General features: G+C 40.9%; 1 protein-coding gene across 2 annotated transcripts in view; it reads left to right on the top strand.

The window, feature by feature from the left end:
• Nucleotides 1–16900, top strand: part of LOC122875935 (whirlin-like) — a 137340-nt gene extending 120440 nt beyond the window's left edge. The window contains exons 9-11 of one of the 2 annotated variants that reach the window (XM_044195633.1): nucleotides 1469–1635; nucleotides 8978–9106; nucleotides 16195–16900. In XM_044195633.1, coding sequence (XP_044051568.1) covers nucleotides 1469–1635; nucleotides 8978–9106; nucleotides 16195–16371 — 473 coding nt within the window. In that variant the 3' untranslated portion in view covers nucleotides 16372–16900. The remainder of the gene's footprint in view (nucleotides 1–1468; nucleotides 1636–8977; nucleotides 9107–16194) is intronic. The other variant, XM_044195634.1, reaches the window with a different exon arrangement.
• The last annotated feature ends 4530 nt before the right edge of the window (nucleotides 16901–21430 follow it).

Genomic DNA, 21430 nt, shown 5'->3' with positions numbered 1-21430 from the left:
TGCCAGACTCATGCATGAGACCCATATCAGATATCTATTTCACGCACTTATGACACGTGTTCAAGTTTCCTGAGAGTCGGAACATCCCAAGCGCCCAAAAATGCGTTCAAAGTAAAAAAATTTAAATCACAACACAATACACAATACGCAAAAGCACAACTTTTAATTGCAAAGGTCTTTAGATTGCACTGTGAAAATTCTATCCGATTAATTCTCTAGGAAGAGTTCGTTAAAGTACAGTCTGTAAATGGTGAAAAATGGCCTAAAATTACATATTATATTCAAAATGGCTGACTTCCTGTTGGGTTTAGGGTTATAGCTCCAAGAGGATTTTTTTGTATATCTTGGGGTGATACATCAGAAATTTCAAACATCTAGGTGAAATGTACTACGGGGGCTACATCGTTTAAGGCTAACTTCCTGTTGCCAGTGGCTGGCGCTATAACTATTATTCAATATTGGCTTGTAGATTTCTTCAGGCTGGGACTCTTATCAAACATGTGAATTTTGGGGCAGATTTGACCATGTACACTGACGTTATAACAACTTCCTGCATCATGACGAATAATGCATTGCCACGGCAACAACATTTGATGAAAACTGAAAAGCTTCACAATGATGGATCATCAAGCTCTTCAGGCTTTTCTGCCCAAATTTGAGGTGGATTTGGTCAACCTGCTAGGAGGAGTACATCAAAATATAAAACGTGTAATTTCCTGTTGCCAGTAGGTGACACTATTACTGTGACTGAATATTGGCTTGTAGATGTTTTCAAGGCAGGACCATGTATATTGAAGTAACAACAACTTCCTGTGTCATGGTGAAACATCGACATTCTAAGGCATGCCATGGACACACCCTTCAACGAAAACTCACAGTTAGCACAACTTTTCATCGTGAAGATCTTTAGATGGCACTGTGAAAATTTGAAGTCGATCGTATTAATTCTTTAGGAGAAGTTTGTTAAAGTACGGACTTTGTAAATGTCAAAAAATGGCAGAAAAGTGCACATTCAATTCAAAATGGTTGACTTCCTGTTGGGTTTAGGGTATGGCTCCAAGAAGCTTTTTTTTGTGTGCATGTTTTGGGGTGATACATGTACCTCCCAAATTTCGTACATGTAGGTGAAACATAGGCTGGCGCTATGGATCCATTTTGCCACAGCCATGCTCAAGACCACCAAAATACAAACATTTTCACCACTTCGAGTTTTCGAGCACCTTTAAATATAGATGTTAATTGAAATTTTTCATATTTTTTAAAATATAGGGTGATGGACTTCTTAATTGACCATAGGTTGCAGTGAGGCAAACTTTTGTCACACATCAGTGGATGTGCTGAAAAAAATTCAGCTCTGTAGGACGTAGGGGTGATTTTTGTTTAGAGTTTGGAATGTGAAATGTTAGACATACCCTTGTTGCTGTATGTATTGCATATTTGTATACTAACATTATCGTGTCCCATCCAGGGGCCACACTGTCCCAGCTGTCAGACAGTGGCCAGACTCTGAGTGAAGACAGTGGGGTGGATATAGCCGAGGCAGGAGGCCTCAGTAAAGATGGCAGCCCTCGACCCAGCAAGAACCAGCAGGGCCAGCCAGGGGCCCACGCACTTCTTCCAGGGGCCACCAGACAAGTGAGGGCTTCACGCTGTCATAAATAACCACATCATGTCATTAGATTCACCATGTTGCTTGTAGTTTATTCTTAACAAGTCCAGATTTTCCTGTCCCAAGGTGACTTACTGTGTGAACCTAATTACTTTTCAGTTTGTGATTTCAGCAGCTCTCTGGATCACTACTTCTGTTGCTTTCATTACCTTTATGGAATTATGTTAGCAAACAAGTTACACTGCAACTCATTACAGACAAACAAAAGCACTGCAGATACAAGATGTGTTTAATTATACAGTGCAATGATTATACAGATTATATGCTGTCTCACAATGATGAAACTATTGAGCACATCACTGTATGGCAGCAGTCCAATCAAATGAACAGATGAAGAAACAAAAGAGAAAAATTAAGTACACTCTGTCTCAACTCATGTGCATACATGGAGAAGACTGAAGATGATCATTTAAACATGTAAATGTAGCATGCTGCTCCAGCCCGAGATAAAGCAAGAGAGAAAATATATATACTATGTTAAGGTTTTCCAGTTTTCAAAATAAAGCTGCTGTGGGTATGTTGCAAACGGTCAAAAGAACATGACACATGGCACAATGCCTGTCAATACATCCACCCTGTTGAGCAGATACACGGTGTGTTCCTAATCCATACTACATACAAATTCTAAGCATGTTTTTAGTATATAAAATAGTGTTGGGGACTGTTTTCTTACTTGGAGGAGGAGGGGTTGGATGGTGTCGAGGTCAGTAGATGGAAGTAGTTCCAAAAGCACCAGAGACCACTGTTCGATACCACAATTTGCAGCCAATTTTCTGGCAACAAAACTAGATGTTTTTAGTGACAAACCGGATGTTTTTTTAGCGAGGCGTCAGGACATTTGCAGCCATTTCTATGGTGACAACACCGGGTATTTTAACCCAAATCACGATATTTCCCTAATCCTAACCAAGTGGTTTTTGTGCATAAACCTAACCAGACCAACAACAGTGTTTGAAACGTATAGAGATTGCACATCTTCGTGGTTTCCAGAAACGTACAATTGATATTTTATTCTGGCAAATGGGTTGAATTAAATGTATTCAAACCACACAGTATGGAAACTAAATATAGTCAGTTTTTGAGCGTGTGGTTGATGGATACTATTCTCCTACTGTCATAGTCCAGCCACATCTCTCCCCCTCTCCTTGTGTGCTCTGTTTTATTTCTTCCCTTCCTGTGTTCCTTGTCGGCCCCCTGTCTGTCTCTCTGTCTGTGTGTGTACTGGTCTGGGCGTGGCACTCTGGTCTCTCTCCTGCTGCTGATCACCGGTACACCTGATGCTCATCATCCAATCAAGCCTCACAGAATATCTACCCGGCTCTGCACTTCAGTCATCGCCAGATCGTTTTAGTGCACCTTCTATAATGCTCTCTGGTTTTCAGTCAGCAACCCCAAACGGTTTCTTCAGATCAGTCCAAGGTACATTACATTATGGGGTTATTGATAGGAAGAGTGTTATCCTGGGCGGAAGCGGTTAACGCTTATCAGCCTGTCTTATCACTGTCTCTGGCGAAGTTTCTGACAAGAATGAGAAATGTATTTGACCATCCTGATTACATTTGGAACACTGCTGGAACACAGCCCTGAACCTCCTGATCTGTCCAATATCCCTGTTGAGTATCATGATTTAAGTGAAGTCTTCAGAAAAGACCTGGCTTTATCTCTTCCACCTCACCGACCCAATGACTGTGCCATTGACCTCCTTCCTGGTGCGCCTCTCCCCACCAACAGACTGTACAATCTGTCTCGACCAGAAAAAAAGACTCCCTGAATGCAGGCATAATCCATCCTTTGTCCTCCCCAGTAGGAGCAGGATTCTTTTTTTGTTGCTAAGAAGGACAAGACTCTACACCCCTGCATTGATTTTCGTGGTCTAAATAACATCACCATAAAGAATAAATATCCTCTACCACTAGTCAACTTTGCTTTCAAGCCCCTCCAGGGAGCCACGGTCTTCTCCAAGCTCGATCTCAGGAATGCCTACCACCTGGTCCAAATCAGAGAAGGAGACAAGTGGAAAGGATTTGTTGGGTCTCTGTAAATAATATTATTATAAAGAGTACGGTCTAGTACGGTCCAAGACATCAAAGCCCCAACAAATGGCTCAGTGCCAACTCTGTGACTGCAAAGGGCAGGCAGGCCCCCAGTCCATACTGGTCACTGTGCCAGTGCTTCCTTCGAATCACCATTATTATGACTAACTGAGCCACTACCAACTAGTCCCCAAGACGAGTCAGTATGCGGAGATTGCTGCAGTCCTGCTCACCCTCCAACAAGCTGCCAAGTTGGCTATTGTGCAGCTGGTGATTTGTTCAGACTCCAGTTAAGCTTGTCACAGCTTTGTCTCTCACTTCCCTACCTGGAAGGGAAACGGCATGAAAAACGCCCGTAAAAAGACCTCACTCCGGACACTCCAAACTCTTCCTGGCTTGCAACCAACTTGTTACGGATCGGGGAATGACGTGTACTGGAAAAACGTCAAGGGTCATTCCCAAAACTCCAGCCTCGATAAGGACAGTAATGACAAGGCCGACCACCTAGCTACACTTGGTGCTGAAAAAGGCACCTGAGTTGCAAACCCGGCGATGATGACTTGATTGCTATGCAGGAAAAAGCTATTCAAGCTATACGACAGCTGGTGTTGAACCCTCCACCGCCAGGGGCCCCACAGGACACCTCAACTGAGTCAACCGAGAGCAAGCTCTCTGCCTCAACCAGGTGCATTTCAGGCTAGAGAAAGGCCTGCTGGTCTACACCTTTAATGGTAAAGTGTTGGGTTGTCCCAACAAACCATAGGGGGGTCATGTTAGCACACACACACGACTCCCTTGTTGGGGGCCACTGGGGCTAAAAAGCCACTCTCCAGACCCTCCGGCAGGTGGCTTACTGGCCAACAATGGCCTGCGATACAAAATCCTATGTCTAAGGATGCCTGGTCTTTTGCCAGTTCCAGCCATGTTGACCACTGGACCATGCCCCACTCCAGAGAAGGGGGGTTACGTTCCCCTGGTCGCATCATCAAATCGACTGGATCTGACCAGCCCCAAAATCCTCGCAAGGTAACAAGTACCTCCTCACCATCACGTGCACGTTTTCGAAATGGGTCAAATGCCTCCCGGCACCTAATGACACGGCGATGACAACCACAGTCTTGCTGTTCAACCATGTGTTCAGTCGCTGGTGGCTACTGCTCTCGGTTGATTCAGACCGAGGCACCTATTTTACCTCCAGTGTCTTGACCAACTTATGTGACATCTTGGGAGTAGAAGTAAAATTCCACATCCTGTATCACCCTCAGTCACTAATCAAGTTGGGTGTCCCAACCGCACCATCATACATACACCATCAGGACCCCCCACTGGTCCTGATGGCCATCAGGACCAGTGGGAGGGAGGGAAATGACTCTTCCCCTGCACCTCTTGTATCACCCAGAGGACGTCAGCGTTGCAACTGTGTACACGGCTCACCAGTACATGGTGAACATGTGCAATCACCTCCAAGCCACATTCCCCCCAAGGAGAAGGCCACACCTCCCATTAGAGCTATAAAATAGCTGCATGCTCCAACTCACCCTGTCAGCATGCTCTAACTCCTAACACCCTCTCTCCATATAGTAATCCAACTTTGTTTCAGGATGAAGCTCCCTTGGATGCCCTCCCTCGGCATTCTTGTCAGTCTAAGAGTTACCCTGACCATTGATGTGGTCGAACCTGGCCCACCAACCGGTATTGTCCTACCTGAGCTCTTAATCACCTGTTGTGGACTCTACATCCAAAGAGGCCATCTACACCTACACCCCTGGAACGTGTACCACAAACACATCTGCTTATCCCCACGATTAACCAAGGGCAGACTAAGACAGACACTGTGGAATAAGTAAAACAAACAACAGTCCACATCTTCAAACAGCTACAGACATTCTTGGTCACTGAAGAGGACCTCAGTGGCAGGAATTGGCCAAAATGATTCCTGGGTGGTTTGCTCGCGTCAGCAATTGGGTGACTGTTTTCTACTGACCTTTCAGCCGCCAACTCAGTTAGCCTTCACAAACGCATGGGTGTACTTGACCAGGAAATGCCAGAAATCCAACAGAGACTCCTCCTTCAACAGAACAACTACAGACTCTGGGCAAAACCTTCCAGGGTACTGTAGTCGCCGTGAACTTACACTCTGTTCTCCTTAATAACACCCTGCATGCCCTAGAGAACCTGTCAGAAGTTGTCAAGGAAGACATCACATGCGAGTAGTAAGAGATTTAATGCAGGACCTCATCAGAGAAATAACCTCCTCGGTCAACAGCTTGAGCAGCGAAAGGATTCCAGTCTATCTAGTCTCCCTGGACCTTGTTGAGCAGATCCTTAAATCAGCTACTACTACAGTGGTTCAACCTTCACAGGTACATCTGGCATACAGTCTCAGCAACGCAATCCCAATCTCAAACCTTGAAATAGGATTTATCCTCAATCTGCCCATTATATAATAACGTATATGTATACAAATGTATACCGACTAAATCTGTATTGAATGTAGGTTTTTGAAAGGCAACACGCATGTAATATAACAATAATAATAATAATAATAATAATAATAATAAACTTTACGTATGTCCATCTGAGGATGCCGCCAACCGTTGCCTAACATGATGAAGACCCCTTGCTCTACCTCATCCCCAATCTAAACCTATGCACTAGGACCAAAGACATTCACTGGGTGTGCCCAAGCAACCCCTTTATTAGAGATGTAACTAGCTAACTTTGCAGCTTGAGAGCCTGGCATACCAAACAAAAGGGCCAAGGTGGCATGTCCATAAGGGACGAAGGGATAGACACGAGTAGAACGAGTTGACAGCTGATGGCTGGTTAGTACACCCACCATCAGAAGTATTAATGTCTTACGACCACCATGGTCCAGCTTTTCAATTCAATTTATTTATTTATAGCGCCAATTCATAACAGAAGTTCTCATTGCACTTTTCCTATAGAGCAGGACCGTACTCTTTATAATATTATAAAGTTAGTTACTACTAAGCTAACTCTTCCAAACAAGACGGTGTTCCTAATGGTTTCACCAATATGCACTGTACGTATTAATGATATTGTACTCCATCAACTCAACTTCAGATTAAGATTATGGATGCATTCAGAGGTCAAAACCTGCAGTTTCGTCTCAAACCGACTGGGCTCACGACCACATTTGCTAACCATGTAAGCAGGTTGTCATCTTATCAAGAACACCCAATCAGTGCAATCACCCTCGGGCTTCTCCTTAGTGGCTGGATCATTACGGCAATTGTTGCACATGTGATGTACAAATACATTAAGAAGCTGCAGCCATGCTTCCATGCAGAGATCAGCAACCATTCCACAGACTAGCCCCAACCCTGTAAAGGAGTAAGGTTATCTGACCGCTAACCACCTGTCCCTCTGCTCTTCTCTTTTCTTAATTTTTCAAGCCCACTTTTATGATTCGATGCTTCCATAGTGACTCAGAGCGTTCAAGGAGAGAAAGACTGCCGCTGAGCCTTTCTCTTTCCCACCAAAAGTCGGCTACTGCTTTCCTCTGCTGCATTTCGATGGAATAGTTCTACCGATAGAACTGCCAACAGCGTGGTCAGTATCCGAGCCTTGAGATTTCACCGAACACGTTAAATTGCTATCAAGGGTTCCGGGTTACTGTGTGATAAAGGAACAGCTATTGTGCTCTGCCACGGCATTTGAGATTTCTTGTGCTTTACTCTGTGTGCTTTAATTTCTCTTTCCTCTCCACTAACCCACACACCTTTACATGTACATATACACTTACACACACATCGCAAACAAACCAGATAGCGTGGTAGCAAAACTAGCTACGCTCCACGTTAACTTGAGGACAAATAGAGCGTTTCCTCCATTCAGACTCTCCCCTTTGTTTGAGGCTTGCGGGTCTGCCCGCCATTTTGGGTCTGTGCATGATGACCACCCACGTGGTCACATCTGCCGTCTTCCTCGCACCCCCCGTCTCTATTGTCCCACACACACACACACAAACAATTCGTATATGCTTGCTGATTGTTGTACGCTTATTGTGTTTGGATAAGATTATAGTGATTATTGATTGTTAATCAGTGCTAATGTTAAATAAACACATTGTATCTTTTAAAGAGCAGTTGCCTGTGGTTATTGTGTGTGCGTGTTGTAATAACAGCTGGTTGCGACAATCAGTGCTCAGACTTCACCCTTCACTGTCCAAAATTGTTAATGTAAGATAGTACTTTTAATTTCAGCATTTTTAGGTGGACAACTACCTTGAGACTGTTTTTCACATTTGGTTATTTGTCCGTTATCCCAGGGTGGTGCCCCGTAATTATTAATCCTTCTTTTGATAATATTAATATTAATTTATTAATATTCATGAATATCTTTGATATTTTGTTAATAACCAAACATGCCTTACCTGAATCCCAACACCAGCTTGTGGTCTACTACATGTGTTTTGACTTTATGGCTGTCTGCAACCTGCCTTCCTGCCCTAGCCATAGGCTGTTAGCCTGTTCATTTAACAGTGCCCTATATTCTTCCTTTTTGTGTGTGGGTCCTCTATCTTATTGCCTCGTACTCTGAAGTGGTACAAAAAACAATACGTATGTATGTTTTGATGTGCATAATAGACTGCCAGCTACAAGGCCTTGAGGATCAAATCGAAAATTAATAGTGGCAAACACTGCTTTGAACCATATACATGTACAGACGCTGCTTTTGCTGGGCCAAACAAAGCTAAAGTTAGCTCACTTTAACATTCAGCTAATTTGGACAAAGTAATTGCAGCTGAAAACAAATCATCAGTTAGCATTACTAAACAAGTATCCAAACGTGTGGTTAAGCAGAATCCTGCATTACAATTGGCCAGACTCAAAGGCAGGGTGAAAAGCCTGTTATCATAGAGAGGTCTGAGGCGCAATGAATTGTGCAAATAGGGATAACAGCACACACTTTTTGACTTTTTTGTTCTCAAAAGCATTCGTAGTGTTGCATGCAGTTGTAGGCATGTAAGGTTACAGAAGTAGTTCTGGGAAGAATGAAAAAAGAGAACTTGAGTGAAAAGTTTAATTAACCTACTTTCACACCTGACCAATCATTGTGTGAAGTGAGCTTGATTATCGGAATGTCAGTTCCCGGAAAGTTAAATCAATTATCGGAGGTAGCCCCCCAATTCTGCCAAAAGGTGACAAGGATCTAGATTAACAAAATGTTGCAATGGTAACAATATATAATTCAACTTTTCTCTCAATTGCTCTTACTCCTAATCCCTCTTCACTTTGTGTCCCAGCAGACTGGCTCACCGGTCCCAGCACCCACTGCTACCCTGGTACGAGTGATGAAAAATGCCAACACCCTTGGCATCGCCATAGAGGGGGGAGCCAACACACACCAACCTTTGCCACGCATAGTCACCATTCAGGTGAGACAGCAATACAATAGGGTTTGGCTGATTTGCTTCAAAGCCATTGTGCCAATGTTCAGTGTCTTTTCTATAAAAAATACTGTACATTACTTGAATTATGCAGAGGAAATATTCACTCCAGTGCATTAACATTTCCCTTTCTGCTTTAATAGAAACACTGTCTTCCTTCAGCATCTGATTATTAGCTTACATTTGTTTTGCAGAGACAGCATTCTAAAGCAATCTGCAAATGCAAGTCCTCCTGGTGATATTTCTCTCTGACACCTTTCGCATTTTTTTAAGTCCAACAAAGTAAAAAGCAAGCAAAGAGGTACATTTTCATAACAGAAGTGTGGTTGAAAATGAGAGGCGATAACATCAGCTAATCACTGAATGAGTTATAGCCTCATCACCTCAGCAGTACCCAACCCCCCTCTTAGTCTCTCTTATGAGCAGGGCATCCTTGAGGAGTTTTTGTGACTGCAGTGATTTTCATAACAATGACTCCTTTCACCTGCCTCTGAATCTCAGGACAGTGAATGACATTGAATGTCAGTCAGTATGCTGGTCATTTAGCGGCTCATCAAACACAATGTCCCCTATAATCAACGTGACATTGCCCATGAATACATGCACGAATAGCCAATTATATTCCCATCAAATCAAGGGGCTGTAATCTGATAAAGCTCACTTTGCTCTACGGGGTGGCTATGGCTTAGAGGTAGAGCGGGTCGCCCAGATTGGCAGTTCGATCCCTGGCTTCCCCCAGCCCACATGTCGAAGTGTCCTAATCCCGAAGGCTGTGCCATTGATGTGTGAATGATTAGTTTGGGAGTAGTTGGCACCTTGCATGGTAGCCTCCGTGTATGAATGGGGGTGAATGACATTTAGTGTAAAGCGCTTTGAGTCGTTGGAAGACTAGAAAGGCGCTATACAAGTACAGTCCATTCCGAATGGTTGCACACAGCCATTGGAATTATTGTTGGTGTTAAAGAGACTGAAATGTGTGATTTAAACTAAACTGGTTTATTCCTTTTTAGCCTTTTTTTAAAAAAACAGCTAGGTTGACAGAGAAGTTGAAAGGGAGTTGGCAGGCAAGATGTTATATTTGCAGTGGCTTGCAGACAAGGACCCGTACATGCCATAGGCTCACTCTGACACTTAGCAACCTCGCTCATTCATGGGTTAGGGAACTCAGATTCCCAAATTGACAGTCCTGTCATGATCAAATGGGGCCCCCCAAAGATCAGGACATGATGCGATCCGCATGAACTTTTGGCTGGGACCCTACGAAAAAACAGCATTCTGGTACGACTTACGGTGCCCGAGCTACGATTTTTCGCTGCAGTGTTCCCATTTATCAGCAATGCCGAACTGGCCACCAGGTGGCAGTAGACCGAAAGACAAGGGGGATCATTTTTGACAAATGGTTTGGAATTTGGAAACATTTTGACAGAAGGTGCATCCAAAATGTCAAAAATGTTCCCGTTTCTCTAAAAGATTCCTGTTTGTCAAACCAGGTCTCAAAAGCGCTACCGAGTGTCAAACCCTGTGTCAAAAATGTTCCTGGGAACATGGTTCGACCATTCAAAAGTATGCCAAATATCAGAATTTGTCCATTCCAGATATTTTGACATTCGGCACACACTTGAATGGAGTGGTCAGGATTCCCAGATGTCAGCAGCTAATACATGCATTTTAATAGGTTGGTACTGGTTCTGCATTAATTTGGAATGCTGGAACCAGTTCAGGATTCAAGAGGGGTCTCTGTTATTTACACATGTGTAAGTGTACAAGGACCACTAAGTGAAATCATGTGATTGCTTCAGCCTCTGCTCAACCTGGGGTTAGAGAGAGGACACCAGAAGATGAAGGCACCACTTGTTAGGAGGCCAGGCAGACCTTGTCACACTGGGAGCTCAGAATAGCTCAGACACTGGTCCAGAGAACCATATATATCAATGTCATGAATAAAAAGTCAACATAAAATGACTAATAGGTCTTTGACATTTGGTAAACCAGAGAGCTCCATGGAACATTTTTGACAAAGGAGAGGGAGAGCTAGTTGGAGGTCTACCCAGGAATGACAGCCTGTCTTGGGGCACGCAGAGGAGGGAGAGCCTGATGGAGGTCTCCCGAGAAATGACATCCTGTCTTGGGGCATGCAGAGGAGGGAGAGCCTGATCAGAATCAGAAATACTTTATTGATCCCAGAGGGGAAACTTTTTCGTTACAATTGATGGAGATCTCCCAAGGAATCTCCCAAGGCAGCCTGTCTTGGGGCATTTAGAGCCTTGAGCCCCAGACCTGGTTACTGGAGGACCCCACAGAGTACTAGGACCACAAAATCCCATTCAGACAAATGGGAACATTTTTACACAGCGGGCTGTCCACATAGGAAGGCGGAATGCTCTATTCTCTTGACTCTTTATACTCAAGCTAGAAATTTGCAACAATTTCCAGCTGAAAGTTGGTGTTGCAGTGTAGATCTGACATGAATAAGGTGCCTAAAAACCTGCACAAAGGTCAAAAGGTCACTCAGTGTCCCTTGTGTCAATTATTATATTGTGTGATACAACTAGAAAGTTGGAACCTTTTCCAGATGAAAGTTGGTGTTGCAGTGAAGAGCTGACATGAATTTGGTGGTCCTGTGTGCATGTTAAGGTGCCTAAAACCTGCACAAAGGTCAAGAGGTTGCCATGTTCACTAATGTTTTTTTATTCATATTTCAAATATTCATATTTTCTCATAGAAACGTCCCAGAGATCCCAGATTTTGCACACAAAGTGTGAGCGGGGCCTAGAACAAGCCCACATGACCAATAATCAAGTGACAATGGGGTGAGATGTGACTATTCTTACACCCTCTGTGAAAGTTGGGAGGATTGGAGAGATTTTTTTCCTGAACATGCCAGAGCCCTGATTTTTTTAGTATGTTGTTGCCAGGCCCAAATGGGCCACAGCCATATTTGTTCAGACCCTCTAGCATGTAGCATTGCTGCGCGCGACACGTGACACCTCTCATACATTTGAATGGGAAATTTTGAAAGGACAAACGAATGGTAGGTTATACCCAAATGTCAACCCGAATGTCAGAAATGTTCCCAAATAACAATTTTCATATGGCCATAATTTCAGAAATAATGGCCCTATTGACTTGAAAATTGCACCAAGCACCTTGTCTCTGAACCTTCTTTTAGCATGTGGAGGGCTGACTCTGTAGGCCCTTTGGTTAACTATCTTCCTGGGGAACCAAGTCAGACTTAAAGAGCAGCCTGTTTTATGGAACATATTTGAATTTCATACTTTTACATTGATGGCAAATGACATTTTGCAACCGTAACCTGACCCTAAACTTGGTTGTCAAGTTGATTTTGCACAAACAGTGTGGGTGGGGTCTAGAACAAGCCCACGTGACCAAATCCCCTCTATGGCACCTAGAGGGGAAAAAAGCTTGTATATGGAATAATCAACTGAGGATTGTGTAAGAATGGACTCTGTTGAAGTTGGGCAGATTGGTGACAATTTTCTTATTGACACCTGGCACACTTTTGAACAGGTCTGTCAGGGTCCCCAGATTTGGACAATTTCGCATTGAACAATATTCAAGAAAATCGACCCAAATGTCAAAAATGTCCCCATTAGTCAATATATATTACATATGGACATTAATAACAGTAATAATCAACAATGTTCCAGTTTGTCACAGTGGTTTCCCAAATGTACAAACAAATATCAGTGACCCCCATATCAAAAATGTTCCCAGTGGTCAATCCATATGAACAATATTTACAGTAATATTAAAAATTTTTCCCAAATGTACAAAGAGGTATCAGTGACTGGAATGTCAAAAACGTCCCCATTCGTCAATATATATTATGTTATATATTATGACTCATGATGGGCTGTTTAAAAAAAAAGAAGGTCAAAATCAACGAAACAGAACCAGAGATATCGTCCTTCTTATTCCCCACATTCTTCTTCCTTGTCAAAGCTTGGCGTCTACTCTACCGACAATGCAATTCTCTACCGCCAAAATTTCATTCGGAGATTTGGATGTGTTGTCTACTAATGTAGGTGGTAATGTAGCCTCTAGCTGCTAGCCTCAAGCAGAGATGAGGTGTGAGCTACAGATGTCTTGCAAGCTCAATTCTTTCTCCACACCCCCAGATTTTTTTATGGTAAATGGACTATACTTATATAGCACCTTTCTAGTCTTTCTGACTACTCAAAGCGCTTCAACTACATATCTCATTCACCCCATTCACTTCAACATGTGGGTTGTTTTTTTAAGAGTTAAGGTGAGAACAATAAACAACACAGAAAATTTGTATGTTTACTTAACAACCTTGTTTATGGTTTGTGATTAATCCTGGTTTTGCTTGGCTGGAACAAGTGTGTTTGGCATCAAAATTTGCTCCAGTTTCCTGCACTCCCACACGTAAAAAAATTCTTCTGACAAATGACTCATCTTAGTCATCAAATCTCATATCTTTGACTCTCTTTAAGAGCTGACCATCTTTTTTCCCCCTTTCTTTCCTTTGAAATATGTTGGAAATTTCAAGTATTAGCAGAACTGAACTGTTGTAACTGAACTGAAAACACAGATGTTGCCTGTTGGGATGCTTGAAACCCTGTAACGTGTTTGTCCTCTGGGCCACTAGGAACTGCTACATTGAAGCAGCTTGAGGTTAATGCCTTGCTCATAGGCAAATTAGTGATGATTGTCGAAGCAACTCAGAGTGTGTCTAATTCATTACCTTACCTTAGTTTCTTGGCAGTCTGCAGAATCAATATTCATTATTATTGGCCTGTATGCCCTGCAGTGGAGAGTGTTCAGCTGTTACTTTGTAATTAAATGTCACAGCAAAAAAACATGTTTAGCGCTTAGGATTAAATTGAATCCGTTATCCTGTTTGTCCTGAGTGGAGGAAGATTCAGTGAATGGATAGATGGTATTACGACGTGAAAGCTTCTCAATGATGACAATTGCTGGAACTTAAGAGTTCACATTTTTTTATTGAACTCTGGCTGCAACACAGCACCACGAACTTCTTCTTTTTGTCAAGATGGCGGACACACACACACATTACATCCTGTTGCGCACCTTTCACAATAAAATACATTTTTCTTACAACTGCATAACATATTAAATACAAATAAGTCAACAGATGGATTAACCCTGTGGCTCTGTTAGAACAGCAAATGGTCATGTATCACCGTGCACACACACAGACTGACAAATGACTCATCTCAGTCATCGACTCAGATCCTTCACTTTCTTCAACAGCTGACCAATCTTTCTACATGTCAAGTATGAAAGCAGCTCACTAGTTAAACTAGATGACTTTATAAATGTATCTAAACTACAGAAATGGAAGAAAATATCATTTTCAAAGAGGAACTGGGAATGACTGTGACCTGTAAAATCTACTGACAATTCCAGTATTTTAAAGCTGCATTCATTGATTTGCATTGGCCACTTAGGGGCAGTGGAACACGCTGAAAACACAACATTGACATATTATCGCCTCTAAAAGTTTCTATTTTGAATGTGTTAGCAAACAATTGGCCTTCATTTTCAGTCATGTTTGTGGCCACCTGATGAATGCAAGTCCAATATTCACTCTCCTTGTAGCTCTGGTTTGGTCCCCAACAACTCCTTAGTAAAATATCTGGCTCTTTAGCTGACTTTATTCACAAGCTAGTAGTCTTTCTGCCAGCAGGTAGTGTGCATTGGGTTTATAATTGCTTTTTCACTGAAAATGAGGTTGATGAGAGTGGAATTTGCGTGGCAGTGAAACCAAAACAATGAGCTAAGCTAAATGATACTCAAAAGCTCTGTAGAGCTGAAGGGGACTGCAGAGTTGGTGATAATTCTCTGTGGGTTTGAAACTACAAGCAACACATTTTACATTACACGCAGTCATATGAGCCATTATAATATTGAAAAAATTGATTATCGCAACTTATTGAGTTTGCTGTAATTTAGTCCATTCATGCCACAGTTTCCCAAATGTACAATTATTTTTAATTTAATTAAAGATTTGACAAAGTCTCACAACACAGTGCCATCAGAGAAATATCAATCAACCTATGTTCACTGAACCTTACATTTATTACACTATTAGTTATTCTATATTGTACCAGCCATTATATTTTCACTTGTATTAGAGCTGAATAGCAGGAACTTATATCCCTATATTTCCTGGGAATTTTCAACAAAATCTACTCAATTTTCCAAGAGGCAAAATACCTACAGGAACACAGGGTTTCCAGCATGTGGGCCTGTGTGTTCACGTCATATGCATGGAAACAAAGATGCTATCTCCAAACCTCTTTAACAAAGCAACTGTTTAAGCTTAATACTGAAGTTCAACCTTGACATGTCATTATTGCAGTAATGTAAGTGGATCTTTTCAGCTGCAGTGGTTATTTTTAAAATGACTTTTTATGCTGAAATAGCAACTTCATCCAACTGTATGGCAAAATATTTTTTAGAATAATGGTGAATGAAGCAGAGGGCAAAATTTGTAAATGAAAATCATGCAGGCAGTTCAACGAAGGGCTTAATCATGCAGGATGCCTGCATGATTAAGCCCTTACTTCAACAAGCAGGCCTGTAGCCAGGATTATAGAAATACTGAGGTCATGAGTCCAAAATCTCCCAGCACAACCCCATTAATAATAATAATTGTATTCATTAATTTAACTTAACTACTTAACTATATTTTATTTATACTAATTTAACTGAAATTGGCATTGTCTCAAATTCCCCTATACATTACCAAGGATATGTCCTCAGTGGTCCCTATGGACTCGTCAACAGGTGTAGCATCAAGTGCAGAAGATAACTCTAATATTGCAACTACAGTAAACAAGTAGATAAAAAGATAAGAGTGATATTTTCCTGGGAAAACCTTCAACCCTAGTTTGTATCAAACCGTCAGAAAGTTGCCTTGTACTGTAAGTAAGTATAACAACAGCAAACACACAGGCTCTCTACTCAATAATCACTCATCTGTCATTGAATGGAGCTATCTTTCTAAATATGCCAAATTATTGTCTGTCTTCCCTCCTTCCTTCCCTTCATATCCCTGTTGACAGAAAGGAGGCTCGGCCCATAACTGCGGCCAGCTGAAGGTGGGTCAGGTCATCCTGGAGGTCAACGGCATTTTCCTAAGAGGTCGGGAGCACAAGGATGCTGCCCGGATCATCGCTGAGGCCTTTAAGACTAAAGAGAAGGACCACATTGACTTCCTGGTGGTTGAGCCAGGACTCTAGTATGAGGATTTTGCACTTTATGCTGCTTGGTTTAAGAAGACACTGATCTACTGCTTTGAGGGAACCTTCTGAACTCCACATGATCTTGTCCTGTAATCATGGCCCTCATTTTTAGGTATTTGTTGATTGCACACTACTGAGATTTGCAAAATTTTAATTTATTAAAGGATATTACGTTAATATTTGCCATTGCCGTTGACGTAAAACTATGCAATTTTACATAATTATGGACCATTATTATTACTATAGATAACACCCAAAAAGCGTAAAGCTAGGCACCTAGGGTACGTAATGTATTTCAGAAGCATTTTCTTTTATATTTGTTGAAATCCTCTTTACATCCCGACAGCAATCAATAAATAAAAAGCTCTGGGGAAAAAAAGAGAAAAAATCTGTGGCTATCTGTGGCTGTCACAGGGCTGTAATAAGCCTGTAATCAATCAATTGGCTGGCCTACCTGCCTGTCTGTCTGCCTGCGTGCACTCATTGTGCATGACAATGTGTTTTGGGGGAGTGGCTTTGGAGGGAGGCCTGAAGGGAGGGGGTGGGATTTTCGGACACTTTTAAAATCTAGCTGTCTCTTGCTAGTTTCTCCAATGTTACTCTACCTAGCTTTAAAAACAAAACTTGCTATAGTCAAAACCAGTGTGTCTCATATGTTCTGAGATCGTGGCGATTATTAAAAGTGGCAATGTGAAGCGCCACTACAAGACAAAGCAAAGAGCATCTTTTGAGCAGGTTAACAAGGGGGACGTATTTTGGTAATTTTGCTAACAAGGGGGATGGCATCCCCCCTCGCCCCCCCTCAAATCGCCTACTACTTGTAGGGATAGTATACTTTCTAGTGAACTAACTTATTTCCCATTCAGTGAGATTTACACCATTTTACCGGTGCTTACAGTGATCGGTTTAAGCCTTCTCGATAAACCAACTTTTGTCAACTAGCCAGCCAAAAGTTGGCTTATCAAGAAGGCTCAGCTACTTCACTGTGGTGAATCATGCTAACTAGCTAGCTCGATAGCTAACAGTCATAATCTTTAAAATGATAGATAAATATGCCCTTTGTTTTCTTAGACGGCGTACGTTGGCTGGGAAAAGGTGAGAGAGGAAGGAAGATAGCGTAGATGATAATGTTTGTTATGTTTGGCTACTCACTAAAATGTATCTTCGCCAATTCCAGCCCATTGTGACAGGTAAGTCCCCATAAAGGGACTTATTCCTTCAGTTTATCAGAAACATTCAAAATCACCAAAATTGAACATACATGGTTTTAAGTGCACAAGAAGGGTATGAAAATAATCTGAAAAGTAACTAGTGACTAAAGCTGTCAGACAAATGTCATGGAGTAAAAAGTATAATATTTGCCTCTGTGATGTAGTGGAGTAGAAGTATAAAGTTGCATTAAATATAAATACTCAAGTAAGGTACAAGTACCTTGCATTTGTTCTTAAGTACAGTACTTCAGTAAATGTACTTAGTTACATTCCACCACTGATCATAATATTATTAAAATGATTAGGCTCAGGGTTCCCTTGATAGAGATCTGTGAAAAGGCTGTATAATAGGTTACATCTGTAGCTATACTGTGATAGAATGTATGCCTGCTTATGTATTAGCCTAGTACAAGGAAAAATAGTTTTCATTTCCAGCAAGAGGTCATCCTTAAGTTGTCCTATGTTTATTTTCAGGTATGATATACAGTATATGGTATGGATTACTGTTATTACTATTACTACTACAGAGAGGTCAGCTGTAGTTAAACTATCCAAACAAACAAGCACACCATTGATTTAATTGGCCTATCACATAAACAGGTCTACTCCTCTATGAGCATTAATATAAAACAAAAAGGTGATCTATTAACTATGTAAACACACGGGTACCTGTCACAGAGAGCTTTGGTCAAAGAGAGCCGAATGTTTTTTTTAACAGTGCTGCGGTGTGCAGGCAGGACTTGAACATTGTATTGATAAATTACAGCACCCTCGTTTGAAATTTTACTTCAAACAAGTTTGGCATCAACCGGCACAGAAAACCAGCATACTAATCACTTTTTGAAATCAAACCTCATCAAACTCTCATTCCCCACAGATTTATGATATACATTTGCAGCTCCTCAATGTTGACCAAAATTTTCTTTTCTGAGCATATATATGTTTAGCCCATCGCAATCATTTAGATATGTCCATTTTGTAACATCTCTTCAGTATTTTAGCATAATTGCCATATGTACTTCAATAGCTATAACACAAATATTTATGGTATGATAGTTTGTATATAATGTAGATTGCTTACAGTCCCTTCATAAAATGACTATATAACTATATTTAATATTTTCCAAGATTATAATAGGCTACTTCACATCACTCATATTTTATTTTATGTCTTCCCCCCATAACTTGAAGTGCAGGAAGTGCCATGCTTTATATGAAACCATATCTAAACACCTGCACAGTGGAGATCAATGAAGGTCCTATATGAATTAGCATATCCATATCCTGTGGGATGATCATGAGGACCGGGACGCATTAATGAATAAGTGAGCTGCTAATGCACTGTACAGGAAACACTGATCAGATTGGAGAATCCTGTTAAAATGAATAAGGTGCATACACACTGTGAGGAACATAAGCAGAAAATCAGGCCCTCTTTCAGGTTTGTAGAGAAGACAGTATGACCAAATCAGAAAGCCATACTATTCACTGACTGTGGGAAGTGGCAATTTGTCTTAACAGCTCTAGCAAAAAAATAAATAGTTTGAACATAACGTAAACTGGCAACTGAGTGTTTCCATTTCCATTATTTTGTCCACCTAATGTGTGTCTGGGGACATTCCGACTCAGATTGTGCCTATGTATTATGAGATAATTTCTAAAGTGATGTAATGACTATTATCACTAACTATTATCTATATATTCACTATTGCTCTGCACTGTAACAACATCTGTCTCAACAAGTTATTAGGTTTCATATTAAGGGTTGAGAACTTACTTTCCTTTAAAGGTTCTGTCAGTGGGATGAAATAAATCAGTCTGTTATTTGTTGTTTTGTTTCTAGAGCTTAAAAGGAGTAACTACATTTTGAAATAAGATTGATCATTGCACTCAAATCAAGAAAATTACACTTGATTGTGGAAAATTCCTGATACAGGTTGACTTGTTTTAGAAATTGGTGAAATAATCTCATCTCATTAGGGAAACCTCTCATTTGTTTCAAGAAAGAACAAACTGACTTGTTGAGGTAGAAATGTTTTTAGTGCAGTCCTAATAAAGGGACTTTAAGTTGCAGCTTTGTTTTAGAGCTGAAGCTACATTATTTGCACTCACAATGAATGCATAGACAAAAAATCTTGAAAACTGAAGTGAAAAGATTTGTAGATGTAGAACAAATCTTATTGGGGCAGTTGATGTATGTACTGTGTCTGCAGTGTTGCAGTGGTATATAGGAAAAGATCAATTACAGTTAAATGGGCACTGCACCGATTTTACACATGCAATTCAGTCTAGTCATTAGAAGCAGCCTGTAAAAAAACGTTGTTTGATATTGTCTTCTGTGGCTCTGGAGGAGCTTAAGTAACTCTGGTGGTGTCATAGTCATCAGGGTTATCTCGGCTTGGGTTTGGAGACTTTATTTATGACCACAAAAAAAGTGTGAAAAATTTGAGAGGTAAAGTTTACCAGGCAGGGTAAATGACCACTTCTAACAAAAAGATGCTATATGTTGCATATATAGCATCGTCATATATGTGGCTCTCATTTGGTCTGTTGCTTCAAAAGCATTCTGTTCTCTTGTTCTATAGGGTTGAGACATATTTTAGTGTCAGTTCTTTTCATAACTGTATCCCTGATCCAAAGTTATACAGTAGAGCCAAGTATTCCAAATAGAGAAAACAGTAGTACATGTTTTAAAAAAATATTTTAGGCTGATTCTATTTATGATTGTATTATATTTTTGTAATCTAATGACATAATTCCACTACAGTGAGATAATAGTGACTACTAGAGAAATGTTTAGTGATAAGATGTATGAGTAACACAACACTTAAGTATCTGGATTCAAGGATGAAGTGTGCAAATACTGTGCTATTTAAATGAGACTATGTTTTTGTGAATGCAAGCTGTTCAACAATTATATATCTTGTACAGAAAAGGCTGCACATAGATTTATGGAGATGTATATACAGTAAATGGTGAGAGGTTAGAGAATTATTTTGTTAAAACACAGTTATGTAACCTCTTTGTGGCTGATGAAACTGCTGACATCTCTTGTGTTTCACTTCCCATATCCTATCAAAGCTGTCTCACTACAAAATATCCTTCAGAACATGTCACTTATTGTATTGTTCTTGCAATCTTCTTCAAATGTCAAAAAGAGTGATACTTACAAATATTCCCCAAACCGATTTCCTGAAGACACAATAAAACATTCTGATAAAACGGAAGCATTCACATTATCTTGCATATTTGGCGTAAAGAAATTAGCTGACAAGGAGTTGAAGGAGTTTTTGGAATTCTTTTACCTTGTTAAAATGCTTTTTCAGGTGTGTAGATTCATATGACTTATGCAGCAACAAGAGAAAAGCCTGGACCCCAAGTTTGTTAAGGTAGAAAATATAAAAAGCTTGGATTTTTTTGAGACATGGTGCAAAATAGTGTTCAAAAATTCTAACTTATGGTGTCATTCTTTTTAAGCTGTTGGTGGCCTGATGGGTTGATTCTTTAACATTTAAAAAAAATAATCTGGTCCCATTCCATGAGAAGACCCAAACCAACAATGAATGTATCCTGCTAGCAAATATTGTGTATGTATCCTAAGCCTGCTACATCTTATTCCTCTGTGCCATAGAGCTCCATTGTTGTCCAAAACCTATTAAAAATAAGCCACTCTGTTGTACTTGGTGACATGTTTCTTCATTACCATGAACACACACATTGTAGTTTATTTTGACTCCCACATACACGTCCTGCTGCCCCATATACTCACTAGTCCACCTAATGTGAATTAATACACAGTCGAAAATATTCCCCGACAAATGCAATTTCCTCCTCTTTGATTAACG

Source organism: Siniperca chuatsi, linkage group LG5 (genome assembly GCF_020085105.1).
Source record: "Siniperca chuatsi isolate FFG_IHB_CAS linkage group LG5, ASM2008510v1, whole genome shotgun sequence".
Lineage (NCBI taxonomy): Eukaryota > Metazoa > Chordata > Actinopteri > Centrarchiformes > Sinipercidae > Siniperca > Siniperca chuatsi.
Note: the sequence above shows the minus strand (reverse complement) of the source record. Positions and strands in the feature narration are given on the sequence as shown.